This window comes from Mercenaria mercenaria, chromosome 14 (assembly GCF_021730395.1).
Source record: "Mercenaria mercenaria strain notata chromosome 14, MADL_Memer_1, whole genome shotgun sequence".
Taxonomy (NCBI): Eukaryota; Metazoa; Mollusca; class Bivalvia; order Venerida; family Veneridae; genus Mercenaria; species Mercenaria mercenaria.
Genome location: NC_069374.1, coordinates 49183908 through 49204918, shown reverse-complemented (window position 1 = coordinate 49204918; position 21011 = coordinate 49183908). Strand labels below are relative to the sequence as shown.

Sequence of the window (21011 nt, the reverse complement as noted above, 5' to 3'; positions counted from 1 at the left end):
TATAAATCAATAGTGACATAAGTATAAATTGTACAGTATACATGTATTTATAATATTAATAAAATGCTAAAGCTGCATTAATCATGAAACACTCCTTTTATGTGGTTGAGAAATTCATTTAGAATTGTATCTTAGCCAACATTTACATATACAGCAAGTGACAAACAGAAATTAAGTTAATTATGATTTGTGAGATAATAAATAATTTCATATTTTTTAATAACTATCATTGTCATTACTATCATTATTTGTATGCCTTTATTTGTAGAAAACACTGTATATTTCTCTATCTGATTATATTACAAACGTCTTACACAAAATTAAAATAACATACTCGTTATATAGCTTCATTTGTAAAGACAGTCAGGTTTTTTTTCTTATTCATATCTATTAATAGTTTGGTGGACTACCATTAATAATGTGATTTTCCCGATGATCTATTTTTGAAGTACCTATAATATTTGGTGCAATTGTGTAACTATTGCCAACAATATTTAAACGTCATATCCGCCCAAAGCTTGACATAACAAAATCACTCGTTTTTGTGTTGTAGAATTTTCTGGACACAGATAACGGATATTAATAGAGCAGCGATAAAAGACGTTTGTAGTCAATAATAATGTAAGTTATCTTTCTTATTTTCTCTCTGTTTGTTTGCTTCGAACAATTCGAAAGTCAGCAATACTAATAAAATTGTTTTAAAGGAGTTTAATACGCGTTTCTTACTATTCCTAAATGCGTTTGTCCAAACAAGTTTAAAATATGATAGAGTCGTATACATTGTTAACAAAATCTTATTTGAATTGTGGATACACAAGGACAAACGTATAAGAAATCAAATACCGGCGATGGTAGCGTCACATAAAAATCCGTACATATAGTGTTGCGAGTGCCCCGTCTATTGGAGTAATTATCAACTATCTGAGCACCTATTATAAATAGCCTATAACTATTATTATAGTTTTTTTTTTCATTCTATATCTGTAAGAACATCGCAATGTGTTCAGAATTTGTCAATGTCTTCTTCGAGAAAATAGAAAAAAGTAGGAACTGTGCTGTATAAGTGCCCCAACACGACAAAAGAAAATTGAATTCGCCTCACGAGTGTTTACACTTTACATCTGGATTTCAATTCTATCAGAAGTAGAACAACATATGTATTGGATCATTGATGAATTTATGTTTAAACAACACTGCTAATTAAATTCCATATAATTTCATGAAAAACGATGTATGGTCCTCACTTAAAATAATAGATTAACCCTAAATAATACATCAATAATGATATAAGTATGAATTGTGCAGTGTACATGTGTTTATAATATTACAGAAAATGTGAAAGTTGCATTAATTATGAAACACAGCTTTGTGGTAAAGCAATCTTTTTAAAACTTAACCGTTGCCAACATTTATCTATACAGCAAGTGACAAACAGAAAAAAACTTAAGGTCATAAATACATATCTATATTTGTTGTCATTAAATTTAATACCGTTGTCTTTAAGCCAGCATTTTTTTATTTTATGGTTTAAAGAAGGGCGACCCTAGTTTTGGACTAACAAAATAAAAATAAGATTCATTTGTATATGATAATTGAACAACGATAAAACTCATGAGGGACTGTCAGAAAAATACTAAAATTGACAAAAAGGAGAGAAACCATAGAAATGACAAAATTGAAGACGAAAAGTGAGTATCAACTTGCAAACACATCTTTTTTTCACTTTGAAGTATTAAGGGTCAGAAAGGAAACAATAACTAATACCACAATATTTTTAGTAGTTCTGTTCTAAACCGAGTGCAATTTCAATATATAATGAGACACGTCCCTTGCAAATGCTTGACAATGATGCATGTGATTAAAAAAAATGAACTAGTACAAATAATTGGATAGTCGGATAAATGGTTGTTTAATATTTGTGATAGACAATTTAACCAAATGGAGATATTGTTTATAAGAAAAGATTTCAGTATTTCCCAGAATCGCGACAAATTAGTTTGACTAACGTTCTGGCCAGGTAACGTTACTAAAAAAAATTGTCAAACATGAAACTCCCAGAAATATTCTCATGTCCACTTGAAGTATTCCCATTAAAATCTGTAAGAAGAGCCTTTGAAAGCATGTATGGGACAAACATTCAGACACTATATGCCACATATGCCTCTGACACTGAGGAACACATAATGATATATCCAGTAATTTTTTTTCGAACTCATAACATACTAAGTCCAAGTCCCATCTCAGTGTCTACTGAAGTGTCTTCTCTTTGAAACTGGTATTGAACATCAGCTGATAATGTTGTTATTTTGTGCACATTTTAGCTGAACCAAAATATAGATTGTTTTTGCTTGTCGTACAATATAGATGGCACTGACAGTCGGCAAAATATAAAAAAAATATTCAAGCAACTGAAACTTAACCAAAGCTGCAACAATATTGATGTAGTTGCGTAAATTGCTGCATATGAGAAATAATTCTGAAATCCAGTGTGAATAATATTTATCAACTCGTTAATTTTGCTTTCAAGTACGACATCTCCAGCTGATGGGTGCAAACCTTAAGTAGTCATTGCATATCCCGTTTTTAGGTTGAAACCGCGAAGCTGTTGAAACCTGTTATAACCGTATTCTGGATACTGCAAAAATCTAATACTGTCAGTTTTCACTGAACGCAGATTAATCCGCCGTTCTATTTCGGCACTGCTTTTATTGATTATTTACGAGTATACCGACCGCTTATCTCTCTACATAATTTCTATGTTAAAGTTCCTGGCCAGGTTTAACAATCATGTCAATGCAAATAATAAAACAAAACAAATATACCAAATTATACATCTTTGACAAGCTCAGATCACAAGCTCTCTTATGGTGTATAACTTTAGAAAATTGAAATAGACTATGACACACAGGCAGTTTAAAAATAGCATTTTCTGTAGAATTGTAGCGTAAAGTAACGTTTATATCTTTCAACCTGTTAAAGACATTGACCTCCAGATGTTAGCTAAAATATATGTTTCTTTGTCAAACTATGAACATAAGAATATGAGTTTTTGTTTCTAAACTATTTTAAAAATGTCAAATCAAGCAACCGCGTCGGGAATCAAACCTGGACCGCCTCGGCAATAAAGACGTTTTCCGACTGTCGTTACCAATAGAGCTATAGAGACTTTAGTGTTAATGCGTGTTAAATATAGATATGTATAATCGAGGCAGTTTACTCCGAGTAATGCGTGAGTTTAAACTTTATTTCAACAAACTTGACATACATAGTATACAACAATAATTGCATGAAATTAATGAATTGGAAAACAAGTTATTTAAAACTTCTATAAAATCCTCTCCATGTTGGAAATAATTACAATTCATCAAATACCACATTGTCAGGAATCATGGCTGGTGATAACTTTTTTTGTGACAAATAAGGATAGTATAACACAATTGCAATGCTATTTGTATCAATTAAATTTTGTAAAATAAAACGGAGTGTTACTTGAACCGATTATGTACTCATGAGGGATGCAAATCAACAGAGCAGGAAGTAAAACTTTCCGAAATATTAAAACTTTTTTGTTGCGAGAATGGTACACTGAACATCAACGATTACGAGATGAAAGCCTGTCGTTTGCATTGAGAAGACTGTTTACTGACAATAGACATGGAGTATTGGAGAAAAATCTTTTCACGAATTGTTTGATATTTACGACACGGAAATAGGTTCATTGCCGCCACAGGTGCAAAGGACGGGTTCAGTTAATGATCTTCGTTAATATCAGACCAAAGCGCTATAAACGTTCTCAATTTTCATCGTAAAAAGTAGTAAAAAACAATTATTTATTCTCATCTGTTTCCGTAACATATACTATTAGTCTGTCAGTAACCAAGTTTCAAAGCATTCTTAAGAAATATAGCATTTATATTCAGATATCTTTTTTTTTTTTGTTGTTGTTGTCTAACGATCTGGAAGCCAGTGCCTTTAACTGTTATATTTGAATTAAAAAGTAATATATCCCAAACAGTGACTTGTCATTGAATAAAATCATTGTCTGGAGTTTAGATGCGAAGGAATTATATCGCCGGCGGAGGCGCAGCCTATAATAATATGCATCTAAACGACAAACAATGATTTTATTCATGAGCAAATCACTTTTTAAGATATATTGTTTCTATTCTAACAAGTTATGGTCAGAGCAGAATTTCTAGTATGTTTAAATGTTATACTGTTTCATGAAAGTAGCTTGAACTGTTACAACGGAGTGGTTTGTGGGTTTCAACCTTTCTGTGCTGTCAGCGCTTTGATTTATACTATTAGCAAATTTGTTCATATTTATGCAATCAACATTATGATATATTCTTAAATGTCAACTGTGATATCTGTATAGTTTATTATGGAAAACGTTTCTACAAGTTTGTTTTTACTATAAAATAGATAGATACATAAAGAACACAAATGATACATATTCTTGGTGACTTTGAAAATTGCATTATTTGTGCAAGCTATACATGTATAAAGAAAACAACAATATACTGAGATGATGAGCTGAATAGTTCATTTGTGAGTATGTATGCAATTTATGCTTGCAAACTTTTGTTTTCTATGGTGTCGAAAAATAAAAGCAATGCATCCTTTCTGACATTTTATTTTTATTTGTTTGTTCGACTGCTCAAAATTGCCCCTCCGACCCATATTTGTTTTAAATATCCCGTTAACCAGAAAATAACAAAAAAAGTTGGCCTAACTATTATTATTTTATGCCTTTAGTCGTATAAGACACCGTATTTTTTCCGCAGATATCTATATATCTAAATCAAGAAATCAGACGAAAGATAGACTTTTTTTTACGTGACGTCTCTAATTGTTTGTTACGTTATTTGTTTAATAATGTGTGTTCAGTGAAAAGTTTTTGACACAAAATTATTACAACCAATGGGGAAAAAACCTTTGTTATTATTTTGATTATATGCAAATAGTGAAGTATTTTAAAGAGGAAAGCAGTCCATCTTGTTTATTTTAACATTTGAAGTTTACTTATTTGCTGATTCCTTTAGGATAAACTTACGATGTATTATTAATACTGGTCGAATAATTATTCAAAAACTTTATAGGTCCTAAATGGGTATATACATGTAGTACTTCAATATGCAAAACACTGAACCATAAAGAAGAAATCACTACTGTAACATTTTTCTCATTGAACTTTTAACTTTAAGTCAACATTCAGGTATGAAAATATTTATTTGCCTGTCTCAGAAAAAAAGCTATATTTGAGTTAAAGACGGCATATTTTAAGGTATAGAAATGTGCAGTTCTTCCTTATACTGTCCGATAAAGGTTAAAACAGATTTATTCTTAAATTTGTGTTATTCAATCAGATAAATAGCTACAAACAAAGTTTTAACGTAAAATATGGATTTATCCGCGTTCAATTTGTATCGCTATTTGTCGCTAGATGAAAGATAACGTTTCAGTCTTAAAATTTTATTTCGCTTTTATCAAAGCACAAAGTGAAATTTCATTTTATTTTAACTCTTTTGCCGCAATCAAGGTTTTATTTTGGTCGGCTTATAACGTACGTCACAGGTCGCCCAACACGACAAAAACGAAAATGTTTCAGGCTCGGTTTGATTGAGCCTGTTTATGGCCGGTAGTGGAAATGAATGCTATCGTCCAAGCTCTCTAGCCCCGGGTTGAGCAGAACTCAACATTTACACATGTTAAAAGTACAAAAAGCAATTTAAGCCACGTGACTTAAATTTGCAAAAGCAAACTATTTGATAACGCATTATGGATAATTTACCAAAATGAAAGATTTATACAACAGTCTGCCTGATTGGAAGAGAGTGTCTATTTTTTTTTCTCTGCTAATTGTGCAACTCGGAGTGAAATGTCAGACAAACGTTAATCCTAAGGCTTAATGACGCTGTTTACAGTTTAAAAGCTACGTTTCGCTCAGTGTATTTAGCAAGAATATTGATGTATCTAAAAATGATAAGTAAGTTTAATAGATGCAATAAAAATCCTTTTCAAATACCAACATATATCAATTTACCAAAAAGACTGAACACGGTCTGCATATAACAGGAATAAGGGTGTGATTAACCGAACATTTAAAGTCAATCACTGCTGTAATTATTCGTCGTAGAATAAACGGAATAAAATCCCACATCATTTGGTGTTTAGTTTAGCTATTTGCAAATTGTTAAATAGATGATACAATAACACAAATAATATGCAAACCTCATAAACTAATGTCTCATGTCTTCTTTATTACGAAAATAGTAGTTATAACAAAAATAAACATGAGCTGTCCGTAAGACAGCGCGCTCGACTTTTCTCAGTGCTTGACTCTGAATTAGAGCTTTGCCAAAATTCACCTGGTGTAGACTTTGATAGTAAATAACTATTTTGAGTTTCAAGTCAAAAGCTTTAACAGTAACAGGGATATTTGACTTTTAAAAAATAAAATTCTCCTCATTTAAAAAGGGGCATAATTCTGTCAAAATTCAAATCAGAGTTATGGATATTCTTTCTCCTGGTGTAGACTTTGAAGGTAAATTGATATTTTAAGTTTCAAGTCAAAAGCTTTGATAGTAACAGAGATATTTGAAATTATCAAAAACTTTAACCAAAAATTCTAAGTTAAAAAGGGGTATAATTATTCAAACAGGGTTGTGGGAATTGTGTCTTTTGGTGCAGACATTTATTGTATATAAATATTTTGAGTTTCTAGTCAAAAGCTTTAATAGTAACAAGAATATTTAACTTTATCAAAATTAAAAAATATATCTGGGTTTAAAAGGGGCATAATTCTGTCAAATTCAAATCATAGTTATGGGGATTGATTCTCTGGTGTAGACTTTGGTGGTAAATAAGTATTTTAAGTTTCAAGACAATAGGAGAGATCGCCGTGACGTCACGCGTTAACATCTGTTTATCTGGTGGTTGGCAAAACAAATGTTTTTAACACCGTTTGCGTATTGAATCAGAATTTTTAATTTTTAATAACTTTTTTGCTCATTTATGGATTTTCAAAATTCAAAAAGATTTGAAATACTAACGATCTTCATATTTTTGTATCCAAATATCTTTTTTCAAATAATAACCGTTTTAAATGACATATAATTTTAAAAGCGGCGTAGTGATTTTCACAACCTTTAGAAAAACAGTGTAAGTTAAGCGTTCATAATTAATCCATTTTATTTCGAAATAACAATTAAAAGTAATCAATAAATTGCTTGTTTTATAACCTTTCCATTGATCAAAAAATTATTTATGTAATTTGTGTTTTAAGAAAGTTTAGACCGTTAGAAAAACATCACTGTTTACAAAAAACATGGACGATCGGCTTCTGCCCACCCGATCACTGTCTTATCAGTTCTAAAAATAGAAAATACACCGGATTTGTATACAAACACGATCTCTCCAATAGCTTTGACAGTAACAGAGATATTTGACTTTATCAAAAACTTTAACCAAATATTCTAAGTTAAAAAGGGGCACAGTTCTGTCGAAATTCAAATCAGAGTTATGGGGATTGTTTCTCCTGGTGTAGACTTTGACAGTAAATTAATATTTTAAGTTTCAAGTAAAAAGCTTTGATAGTAACTGAGATATTTGACTTTATCAAAAACTTTAACCAAAAGTTCTAAGATAAAAAGGGGTATAATTCTGCCAAAATTCAAACAGAGTTGTGAGCATTGTGTCCCTTGGTGCAGACATTGATTGTATATAAATATTTTGAGTTTCGATTCAAAAGCTTTAATAGTAACAGAGATATTTGACTTTATCAAAAAAATTAAAAAAATTCTAGGTTAAAAAAGAGCATAATTCAAATCATAGTTATAGGGATTAATTCGTCTGATGTAGACTTTGATGGTAAATATTTTAAGTTTCAAGTCAATAGCTTTGATAGTAACCGAGATATTTGACTTTATCAAAAACTGGGCGAGTGCAATAGCTCTACTTTTTCTTCGAAAAGCTGAGCTAATAACACTGTATAAAGCTTCATTATAAATTTCACTTTTGATTATTTGGTATGCAGAATATTACTGTAGAGAACAAACGGTATTAAACAGTGCAGATTTATCTTAACTATAACAATTATGTTAATATTGGTAAGCTGCAATATATTGAGGTTAAATTTGTTTTGATGTACCTTTGTGTTTACACAAAACGTATCCCAGAGGTTTTAGCTTAACACGTGTGCAAGTGAAACAAATGCCACCTTATTGTCTACTAGACTGAGTCAAAGTTTACTTATCAGAGTGTTTTACCATAGTAATAAACCATCGTTTAAGCGGGGTGATAAACTATGCACAGGTTTCATTTTACTAACCATGTCACAACGGCATAATTTTGTTAGAAAGCAAAACAGAGTTATGGAACCTGTACAGTGCATGTCAGCTCACCACTGTGCATGAGTGTATGAAGATTCAATCCGTTCCCTTTAGCGGGTACTGGGATACCAGCTTATATGAAAACATGAAATAATTGCTTAGATCAAAGAGGGACATGATTTTGTAAACATGCAATGTAAAGTTATGGAATCTGAAAGCATGTCAGATCATCACAGTGACCAAGTGATCCACAAGTGATTTGCTAGGATACCATCTTACATATAAATACTAAATCGGGATCCAGCCGCCGTTGCCGAAGAATGGGCGAGTGCAATAGCTCTTCCGTAGTAGTGCTGCAAATGACATAAACATATTTCTATTTCTTAAATATCTTATCATTTTATTTGTAAAACAGTATTGCTATTAACATACTTATTCTTCGCATTGCTTCAAAACAAAATTCGTGTAACTAGATAGCTACATGTATGACACAAGCGTACTTGCATACATGTTTTGGTATTTTATGATTTTGCAAGAAAAATTAAGAAAGTTTTTTAAATATGCAATATAAAATGACGTATATAAGAAGCAATGAAATTGACTCGACAGTTTGTCAAGATGTCTCAGTGAATGTCTGGAAGTGTGACTTGAGGCTTCTTCTACCACTTCATTGCACCAGAAAGAAACAGAATACACAGATTCTCTCTAAATATCCAACCAATCCTGATTTAGATTCATTGAATGCCTAAAGCATTGACTGTATGACTTACATTCTATCAGATCTAACAAATAGAAACTAAGAATTCCCGTTAAAGGGACTGACCTTCAGCTCGACAACAAAGAAAATTGTAAGGAAAATATCAGAAAATTATTTCAATATTTCTTTAGAAAGCCTTGAAGCTACTCATAAATTATTTGTTATGGAAATACAAGAGAATTAGCGGTTTTACTTTCTTTTTCCTATAAATTAGAATGCGTTTGTAATGGGGTAACAACTTGAAGGTAACCTCTTTGATAATATATCGTATAATACGAATTTTTCCGCGGTGTATTGGTCAATACTGTAGGACTGCTTTTAACGCCGATGCAATCCGCGTATAGATACCGACTCGGACTTGTTTTCTTGATTAAGCTTTTAAAGACTGTTTACATACAAAATCTAATGTCTATATGTCATAGCCAAACTTCATTTAAAGAAAAGTCATTTTAGCGGATGTCTGAAGCCTAGTCAGCCAAAATGTAGACGGATTGTTCGAGAGGGCTAAGACGCCTTCCTACCGAGGTGAAGGCCCTTGGTTCGATTCCTGGCTACTCCCATTGCGGTATGTCCTTAGGCAAGGCACTTAATCACGATTGCCTCCGTCAACCCAGCTGTAAATGGGTACTAGCAAATTGCTGGGGGTAAGGTATAATTGGTTTTAGTTGTTCTTAATATAGGGTTGCTAAAAAGCTCGAAATAGCTTATATGTTCTTTGTTTCACAAAGCGATGGTAAATAAAATTTACCTTTTAATTACCTTTAAATATAGTACTTAGGTCCCATTAAACGGATATTTGTCGATAACCCTTGTGTGCAGGTAATTACGATCATTATAGTCTTTATATACCTCTAACTGATCATATTACAAACCTCGTTCCACAAGAATAAAAGAACATACTCGTTCAATGGCTTTATTTATAACGACAGTTATATTTTTCCAATATCTATTAATAGTTTGTTGGACTACCATTACTAATACATTTTTTCCGATGATCTGTTTTCCAAATATCTATAAACAGTAATATCTTTGTGCGATTGTGTAACTATTGCCAACATAATTTAAACGTCATATCCGCCCAAAGCTATAATGCTTGAAATAATTAAAACTGTCGTCTTTGAGCTGTAAAAGTTTCTGGACAGTGATAACGGACATAAGTAGTACAGTGTTATGGATATTTGTAGAGAGAAATTACGTAAGTTATCTCTATTTGTTTGCTCTTGTAGAATGTACTCGTAAATTACGGAATTCAATAATAATATTATTAATAAAAATAATAATAATGAAATCGTTTTTAAGGTTTATATGTGATTTTACTATCGTTAAATCTGTTTTGTACAAACAAGTTTTTATAAAAAAAAATATTACGAGTCGTATACAAAGTCCGACGTAATTTGAAACGTGTATACACAAAGGCAGACGTGCAACCAATCAAATTTATGAGTACGACAACCGGCGATGATAGCGTCACAAAAAATCAAAATATATAGCGTCTTTTGCTATCCGAGCACCTAGATACCTACAATTGTTGTTATAGCTTTATTTATTTTATATATTTTAGAATTTTAGAACATCTCGCTATGTTCAGAATTTGTCAATGTCATTTCGATAAAAAAGAAAAAGTGAAAACTCTAATGCATATGTCGCCAAACATGACAAAATGAATATATGATTCGACGCACAAGCGTAAAGTTCTACGTTTTACATCTTGATTTCAATTTTATTAAATCAGAAGTAGAATAACTTCTATACACATTTCTTTTGGGGAATCACACTAATAATGATATGAAACAAATCAAAAACAACGGATAGTGTTTATATGCGTGTAATAAATATCGTTTGGGTCCGATTTGTTGCTAACATAACTACGAAATTTATGAAGAATAAATTGTTTCTACGAACTCATGTACAAGCAAATTAGCTATACATGTTGTGTAATTGGGTAATTATAAAAAAGATTGCTCACCAGCAAAAGGCAGGTCCCTTTCTTCGTTTGTATTTACTTTCGTGTATTGACATAAATTAAGCCCTCATAATTAATTATGATTTCACCATGTCGTTCATTCGCTTTTTACAATCTATTAAAAACATTTTGAATTTAATTGCTGAAAAATACACTTTAAGTATTTTTGCGTGACAAGGTGTTATCAAATAGTAAAACATGTTTAAATTCTATCCTATTCTGCCATGCTCTTCACGCTTGACTTAAAGGACAAAGAACCCAATGTGTACAAAATAGGCGTACTTTGGTGCTTTCAATCTAGTTATTATGTCTACAGTAGTATATAAACCAATGCGTTTAAAGGAGGTCGACTATTGCATTGTAGTTTTAAATTTTTACATATTCTGTTTCTTTTATTTATTTACTTTTTTAATATGATCCATATTCGAAATATATTTTACTGATATTGCAATTACCTCCGCCCCACTCTCCTCTTTTAATAAGAAAGATTCATTCCTTTTTATTTCAACACAAACTCTACATTGATATTGACAGATTACAGATATCGTGATATGTCAGCAGATACAACCAAAATGCAAATTTCATAGCTGTGTGCTACTTCGGACTTTTTTTCTGAAATGTCTTAGTCAATAAAGATCGTCCAAAGGTAATATTTATTTTACAAACATGTATTTCTAATGAAGTTCGGACAAAGTATTATTTGCTACGCATAAGTGTAATGCAATTGTTCCAAAATGAATGAAATGCCTATGCCCAATTTAAGCCTCTTTTAGAAAAACTCTGTCTTGGGAGGAAACTTTTGAAATACATCCAGCAATTAAAACTTAGCATGTATATATGAAGCCAACATATGTAAATGATCAGCTATAAAAGCTTCGAACATATCAATTACATGACCAGAATCAGAGTAATCATCATTGTTTCTTGTGAGGATTTCTCTTTTTTACATATACTTGTTTAGCGTGTAACAAATCTCGACTTGTTAAAAAGTCATAATAGAAATTACTTTGATTGTCTCTGTACCGACCTTTTTTAGGATTTCTTATGCACCTTTATAGAGCTACTGGTCAACTTTCTCATATGATATAATTTGTAGGCCCGGTCGATGCCAAAGTCTAAGAAGAGCAAGTGTATACTGCATAGATATGATTACAAATAATTTACAATTTATAAATCTATGTTTTGGGAAACGAACAAGTATGTATTTAATTACAGTGCAATCTCTGTGGAGGGAACACTGCAGGGAAATGAGATATATATATATATCTTATTTCCCTGCAGTGTTCCCTCCACAGAGATTGCACTGTAATTGAATACATACTTGTTCGTTCCCCATATATATATATATTGTACGTGTTGTTCTGAAGAGATAAGCAAAATATCTGCCTTTTTGAGAGGTGATTTTTCAGCAGATGTGATGAATTTGAGTTTTTCTTATATATCATTACATATGGCCCATGAGGTCAAACATTGCATAATTATATTACAAACAGCTGAACAATATACGAAGCTTAACGACAACAAATGTTCTATATAGGCGGAAGGTTGCACGTTTTGGTAAACATTAAATTCTAATATAGCAAATTTGGCATCTCTCTACACACATAATTATACATTAACATACTACTACAAATTATTCTGTCATATTCATCATGAAAATAATTGAAAATATAGAATAAACGTGAACAATGACATACCGAGAGAAATATATATTTATATTTATATAAGCATTGTGTTCAATTATTTGCAATACGCAGCTTCAGAAATGATATGAGAATATTCATTTGCTTTTTTCTGAACATCTTAAAACTTGATTAAATACACTATATATTCATAAAACAAATGACGTATATCAATTCTCGTCAGGCTTCAGGCGTACGATGCAACCTTACAGGCAATTAGTAAAAGTTTTATCACTGTGACATATTGACAAAGATCGATATTGAAATTCAATAATTTTGGCACATTATTATACCATTGCACGAAATAACACTCAAGGTGTCCAACATTTTTATTCAAAATTTGATTGAAAAGTAATATCGAGTCATATTTCATTGAAACATTGTTGGTTTAAAGTTATACCGACACGACTCAGAGAATGCACGCGTTAGAAAATAAAACGGATGATCCTATATTGTTTCACTGCAAAGTTTACAAATATCTTGGAAAAATCACGGGCATGTTTTGTTGTATTGCAATTGTATGCTTGATTACTCAATCAAACTATTAACAGAATGCTGCATATGTAGACTGAGTCTTAATTAAACAGATCACACCAGAAACAGATCAGTTTAGTCGCATTAACAGTATAACCTTTGTAACACAATGCATATCTTTAAATGACGACAATTCCCGATACAGAACTGTAACATCAAACACGTGTATGAACGGATAACGCATGATGTTATATCATCTGCAAAATCAGTAGGTGCCCAAGCTCTCGTCATGACTGGATACAAACCTGCATTAACTCTATTCTAATGAATATTTAATGTATGTCGGTAGTTTGCATTTCTGCATTATAGGACCATTATACTTTTATGCTTAGCGTACAATGTGTAAATATACTCATAATTGGAAGATAAACAGCACAATATTGCCTCATGAACACCTCCGTTATACATTTCTTGAAAACGAAAATAACAGGAATTTTATGATTTTATACAATATTAAAATGTGTTCTAATAATATAATTAAACTATTGCACGGTCTAGTGATGAAGAAAAAGGAGTTGATCTTAAACCTGCGACGAAACATTTTGGTATAAATATGTAAATGGTGTACCAGAACGTGGCTTTTTTTTTTTTTTTAAAAAATCGTATGATCGCTTGATGTGTACCTACTCACAGGTATATATTGTGCGCAAGTATTGGATTGGTACTCGTTTATCTTCGCTATTAATTTCGGACGGAAATGTAATTTATTAGCTGAACTGAGCAAGAAGTGCTCAGGAGTTGGCTTTTGTTGTTAGTAATTGTCCATAGTTCGTCGTACGTCGTACGCCGTCCGTCAACATTTTTCTTTAAAACCATCTCCTCCTAAACCACCAGGCCAATTTTGAGGAAACCTAATTGGAATGTTCCTTAGATGGTCTTCTTTAAACTGATTCAGAGAATTGAATTCCGTACAGAACTCTGGTTGCCATGGCAACAAAAAGGAACAATTTTGAGAAAAAAAACCTAAAGTAAAACCACAGGTCCTAGGGCTTTGATATCTGGTTTGTAACGTTATATAGTGGTCTGAATTTTCTCTCTAGGGTCAAATATGGTCCCGCCCCGGAGGTCGTATTGTTTAATAGATATAGGAAAAAATGAAAAATTTCTTGTCCAAAACCACAGGACTTGTGGCTTTGATATTTGATGTGTTGCATCATCTAGTCTTCCTCTACCAAGTGTGTTCAAATTATCCTCCTAGCGTCAAAACTAGCAACGCACTAGTGGTCGAATAGTTTATATAGACTTGTATATGGAAATACTTTGAAAATCTTCATGTCCAAATCCACAGAGACAAGAACAGCTTTGATATTTTGTTTGTTCAAATTATATCACAAAATTCAGATATGGCCACGCCCTGTGGGTCACATGGTTTATATAAACTTCTATAAGGAAAACTTTGAAAATCGTCTTGTACAAAAACACGACCTAGAGCATCGCTAATGGTATATAACAGCGTATAGTAGTCCATTTACAAAATGATTAAAATTTTCTCCCTGGGGTCAGATATGGCCCCATCTTGGAGGTCACATGTTTTATATAGACTTTCATAGGGAAAGCTTTGATAATCTGTTTGTACAAGACCACCTACCTAGCCTGTTCTTTGATAATTTGTTTGTTGCATCGTATAGTAGTCCTTCACCACGATTATACAAATTATACCCCTGGGGAAGAAAATGGCTCCGCCCCGTGGGGATGGTGGGGCCACAGGGTTGAAATAGACATGAATAGGTAAAAACATTTTTTTTAAATATTGTCCGAAACTATAAAGTCCAGAGCTTAGATATTTAATATGTGGAATGCTCTATTGATTCTCTACCGCGACTGTTCAAATCATGACTCTGTGGTAAATATATGCCACGCCTGAGGGTCCCCTGTTTTACATTGACTAATGTAGGAAATATCTTTTTAAAAAATCTTTGCGTCTTGAACCATAAGGCCCATACCTTTAATATTTTGTAGTAGTATTAAATATTTTCCAGTGGTCAACTATCAAGATTTTTCAAATCATGATCTGAGGTCAAAATTGTCTGAGACCCTGGGCCAACAGTTTTTACATTGGCATATATAGGGGAAAAAACTTGAAAAACTATTTTCTGAAACCATAATTCTCAGAGCTTAGATATTTGGTATGTGGACTATTGGTTCTCTACCAAGATTGTCACATCATGACCCTGGGGTCAGTATAGGCCACGACCGGATGGTCCCTATTCTTACATAGACTAATATGTTTTTGAAGCAATGGTAAAGAAATTTGGGCCACAAGTAAAATGTCTGATACAAAGTTCAATACCTTTCTTGAATATCTTTATCGTTACCTACTGACCTACTTTCTTGGTTTTGAAGTTACTGCATAGAAAGATAGACCAATTGTATATTTTTTCATAAAAATGTCTAAACTTATCTAGGACAGTCTTAATCGTGACCTACAGACCTCCTTTCTTGTATCTTTTTGTGAAGTAACGACCACATTTATATTTTTGACGAATTCTATAACTCAAATGAAATGGTCTTAATTTTGACCTATTGACATACTCTCTTGTTTTTAAAGGTACAACATAGAAATTTGGACCGCGTGCATAGCTTTTGATACGGATTTCAATAGTTTTAACCCTGACCTACTGACCTATATTCTTGTTTTAGAGGCAGGCTACAGCAAAGAGATTTGGACCATCTGTATATTTTTGCCTACCCATTTCAGTAGTTATCTTCAATACTCTCTGCCATGACCTACTCACCTACTTTTGTTGTTCGCCTATGTTCGAAGCTTTAGCAACGAAACCTGAGCCACATGTACATTTTTATACAGATTCTTATTTCGAATTATCTGGTTAGAAGTACACCACATTTGGTCAGTAGCATGGATCTGTATCAAGTATGCCCGTTTCTGGACCAAAAAATTGAAAAAAAGAAACTTATATATTTCAGGTAGAAATGTTAAGAAATGAATTTTCCGATTCTATGCCAACGGTCTAAAATAATAGAATTGGTATTTAAGTCATTTCCTTAATTATTTCATTTTTGTGTAAAATTCTGATTTTGACGTATATATTGAAATTCAAATACCTTCGCAAATCTGAATCGACGACATGTTCAAAGAATGAGCGTGTGTATTTTATGACCTTTAATACATATTTTGAGTAATTTTGATGTTCTGCATGGTGTTACATTCAGTCAGACCGGAGTTATGGCCGAAAATATATATTTTTAAGTACATAAAAGTTTTTGTCGCCTGTATCTAAATGTTTCACCTATAATCATGAAACTATGCTGTGACTTTATGCGTCTGACCTTCTTCAGGATTTAACGCTGCACAACAATAGTTACGACCATAAATGATAAAAAGGTAAAAAGAAAATACATTGAAGGCGTTTGTTTACCATGCATCTCAAAATGTACCTCACAAAGAGTAACAAGATGATTACAGGATTATTATATAGTATGCGAAGTTGTGCACCAGATGTTCTGTCCAGGATAACACTAAACCAGACAAAAACTATGGTCCTTGACTTATTGAAAAAAAAAAGGAACAAAATGCTTAAAAATGTTGTTGCTTATATAACAAATATAATTCACTCAGAATCATGAAATTTACAGCGGCAGCAAGTAGGGGCGCAAGTGTTCTATCGACACATGTTTAATTATGTCTCTCCCCCACGTCCTCCTTCTCCCCCTTTTCCGATTTATTAACGTAAATGCTACACAAACCAATACATTTGTGCAAAATTGTAATTTTCAAGTTTAAATGTAAACTGATTGCCATGGTAACCATCTTACAGGTATTGAAATAAATGTTTCGTTTTATAATTGATCTATTATTACTTTTAAAGTTCTGAGATGGGGACATAAACAACCATTATATTTCCCAAGCTTTTGTTCAAATTGTTCAGCTTAAATTATTTCAAGGTCAATTTCAGATGAGCGACCTAAGGCCACTATGGTCTAACTGTCAAACGTTTATATAGTTAAGCAATGACAGGATGTCGCACTGGTAGCTCTTCAACACCAACACATTACCATCAGTTTGAATTTATGTCATATCATTGAAGCTCACCTGTCACGTAGTGACAAAGTGAGCTTTTGTGATCGCCCTTCGTCCGTCGTCCGTACGTCATCTGTCCACAATTTCTTGTGAACGCGACAGAGACCACCTTTTGCAACTGATTTTTATCATACTTGCACACAATTTGTATTAGCATTATATCTCCGTGTCTTTAGAAAACTGACCAGATCCCATGATAGGTTTTAGAGTTATGGCCCTTTAAATGGCCAAAATGTCTAATTTTGGCTTTTGAACACGATAGAGGCCACTATGATTTTATTGTCTAAATTAGCCTATACCGTTATAGTTAATCAATGACAAGAGGGCGTAGTAGTAAGCTCTTGATCTCCAACGCGTTAACATCACTTTGAATTAATGTCATATCATTTTACAAGGTGAGCTTTTGTGATCGCCCTTCGTCCGTTGTCCGTCCATCCGTCCGTCGTTTTTCGTCCGTACGTCATCTGTCCACAAATTCTTGTGAACAGGAAAGAGTCTACACTTTGCAATTGATTTAAATCATACTTGCACACAATATGTATTGCCATCATATCCCGGTTCCTTTCGAAAACTGGCTAGTTCTAATGATGGGTTTTAGAGTAATGGCCCCTTAAGTGTCCAAAATGTGCTATTTTTGCTTGTGAACACGATAGAGACCACAATTTGAAATTGATTTTAATTAAACTTGTCCACAATATGTAAAGGCATAATATCTCGGTTCCTTCCGAAAACTGGCCAGATCTTGTCATGGGTTTTACAGTTATGGTGGCCGCTTAAAGGACCACAATTTGCTGTTTTGGCTTGTGAAAATAATAGAGACCACATTTTGCAATCAACTTTAATCAAGCGTACGTATAACTTGTATTGGCATAATATCTCGGGTCCTTTCGACAATTGGCCAGATCGCATCATGGGTTCTAGAAATATGGCCCCTTCAAGGGCAAATATTTTGTTATTTTGGCATTTGCAGCTATATAGTCTTCATTTATGGTTTGACTTGATACAAACTTGCAAAATATATTCAACAACAATAAATCTTGGATTCCATGATAAATCTGTCAAATACAATCATAGTTTCCAGAGTTACAACCCCTGTTTGAACCCTAAAAGAGCCAAAAATTGCCAATTTTTACCTTGTGAACATAACAGAAGTGACATTTTATACTTGATTTAACCACTCTTACAACATTAAGTCACAATAAGATTTCGGTTTCTTCCTAAAACCGGCTAGATTCCATCATGAGTTCTAGAGTTATTGCCCCTGGAAGTGTGCAAACATTTCTATTTTAATCCTTTCAACCATATTTATGCTTTGATTTTATACATTTTTGTACAGACTGATCATCTTGAGGATCTCTATGCCTGAATCAAAACTGGGTCATGTCGGGTCAAAAACTAGGTCATCGGATCAAATCAAAGGAAAAAATTGTATTATTAACATTCTTGTTCATTTGATGTGCATGAAACTCTCAAAATGTTTGTCTGCACGAAATATCGTTTAATTTTATCTGGGCTATGTGAGATCAAAATCCAGGTCACCAGGTCAAATCAAAGAATAAGCTTGTTTACACACTAGGGGGCAATTTTTGGATTCTATCTTCATAAAATTTTGTCAGGATGTTTTTATCCTGAAGTCCTGGACGATTTTAAATCTGACTCATATGGGGTCAAAAACTTTTTGGTCCAGTCTTAATGAATATTGGTCAGAATATTGTATCCATGAAATCACTAGGAAAAACATGTTTTCACTGTTATGGTGTGTTACTCAGGTAAGCGACCTAGGGCCATCTTGGTCCTCTTGTTAATTCAATATAGTTTTATATATATTGCTTTTTTTACATTATTTTACAAAATATAGTTCACGTATTGATCTGTATTTATTTATGAATTCAGTCTTATCGTTTACTGACACAAGTTACTTGAACCCCGAACACTTGTCAAGTCATCAAGATTTTAGTCGATCCGTTTTACTGTGTGTAAAAGAATGTCGAATACTAGATGTGTATTTTACGATAAATGACACGTGTGTTATTTTCCCGCCTTTTTAATTTAGAGATGAAATAACATGAAGACTTATGTTAAACCCAAAGAGAAATATCTGCACACGTAACTTGAGGATTTTATTAAAGGAATGTATATCTTGTACTTGTTTCTCAATAGTTTTTCCATACTTACGTTCGGAAACCGCTGATTAATTTACGGAAACAAACGACATATTTATGAGTGGCAATACTTATGGACTATATGGTACCAAACCTTTATGTCTGATAATCTATTTTCGCAACTCTAATGTGATGTTTACAAACATAACAGTTATAATAAACTGAGACGGTCATAGGGATTTTGTTATTTGTCAAATGTAAATATGTCTTTCAGTATTCTTTGTACAAATGACAAACTGGCTGCTTTATCAAAACTTTTTCAAAGTAATGTTTTCCCCGTTTAATCTATTTGTCTGATGAAAGAAGCTACCTTTTTTCTTTTCAATAAAAATGTTTAACAAACTGTTATACATGTGTATTTCATTTATTTTTATATTTATTTATTTATTTATTTATTTGTTTGTTTGGTTAGATAAAGGGCCCCTATGTTATTACATAATTATACTCTAAAACTGCTACAAAATAAAACAGCATTTAGACGACAACTTGAACCGCGGTAAAAAGATTGCTCTACATGTCATTTGTACAAATACTTAACAAATATGTTTACTTCTCCAATTATTTTCAACGATATTTGCTCGGTTCTTATCAATTCCTATGCAAATTAAGATCCCCGACATTGAAAGATTAGCTTTGACCTTGTATATAGAAATTGTGAGGATCTTTATATCGACTTTGGTTAAATGATATAAAATTGCTGATTTACCTTGAACGACAATATCAGATTTCAATTCAGTTCAACTTTATTCAGGCGTAAGATCATAAAACACTATATAAAACTATTGCAATAAAATACATGTATACAATAGCTAATAAAGATTAAAAAGTTTTTATTAGAATGTCTAAAACGTCAAGTATACCTTATAATTTATCAAATACAGTAAAGATGTGATCTTGATACCGTGGATGACCCATCAAAGTAAAATTAATCACTTATTTCCAATGGGGTCCAACATTTTGATTTCACGGTAGACGGTCTATTTTGTGACACACAGGTTAAACCAATTATCTCTATATATGGTTATTAACCTTAATTTTCAATGAAATTGTAAAATTGGTGTTACAAAGACTTTGAGATTGAATATAAAGATCGTTCTCTCGGGTCTTTTTAGTTCTTTCAAGCATTTTGTGGTTTTAAAAGTTGGATTGCAATACCTGCAATTATTTGGATGTTTATAAGTTATGTAAATTAATTTATCCACAGCTTGTATTACAGTCGAAAGACATTTTAATGCACAGATCATACCCTTAGGCTTCAAATGGGCCTTGCGCTAGGGTTAATTTCTTTGACATAAACTTTAATAGGAGAAACTTACTTTTGAGCATAAAATAAAACTCAGTAATTTTACCAGAAATCTTAATTATTTTATTATAACAAATTCTCAGTATGAGGTCCATGAATTCTGTATGAGACGACAGCGTTTAGGCCATGATTCAAAAGTATTATTTATTGTTTTTATGCCCCTTCTGGGGGGCATTTAGATTTGCCCTTATCCGTCCGTCCGTCCTTCCGTCCGTCCTTCGTCCGTCCATCCTTCCGA

The 21011-nt window shown here is 32.6% G+C and overlaps 2 protein-coding genes across 9 annotated transcripts in view; one reads left to right on the top strand and one right to left on the bottom strand.

The window, feature by feature from the left end:
- Nucleotides 1–506: 506 nt before the first annotated feature.
- LOC123527516 (uncharacterized) overlaps nt 507–21011 on the top strand; it is a 148588-nt gene continuing 128083 nt past the window's right edge. For 7 of the 8 annotated variants that reach the window (XM_053523447.1, XM_053523446.1, XM_053523448.1 and 4 more), the window contains exon 1: nt 10145–10285. The gene's annotated coding sequence lies outside the window, so the exon portion shown is untranslated. Of the gene's footprint in view, nt 622–10144; nt 10286–21011 lie in introns of those variants that run through there. The other variant, XM_053523444.1, reaches the window with a different exon arrangement.
- LOC123527519 (ABC transporter F family member 4-like) overlaps nt 20605–21011 on the bottom strand; it is a 182739-nt gene continuing 182332 nt past the window's right edge. The window contains exon 8 of the mRNA XM_053522615.1: nt 20605–20625. Within this exon, the coding sequence (XP_053378590.1) occupies nt 20605–20625 (21 nt within the window). The remainder of the gene's footprint in view (nt 20626–21011) is intronic.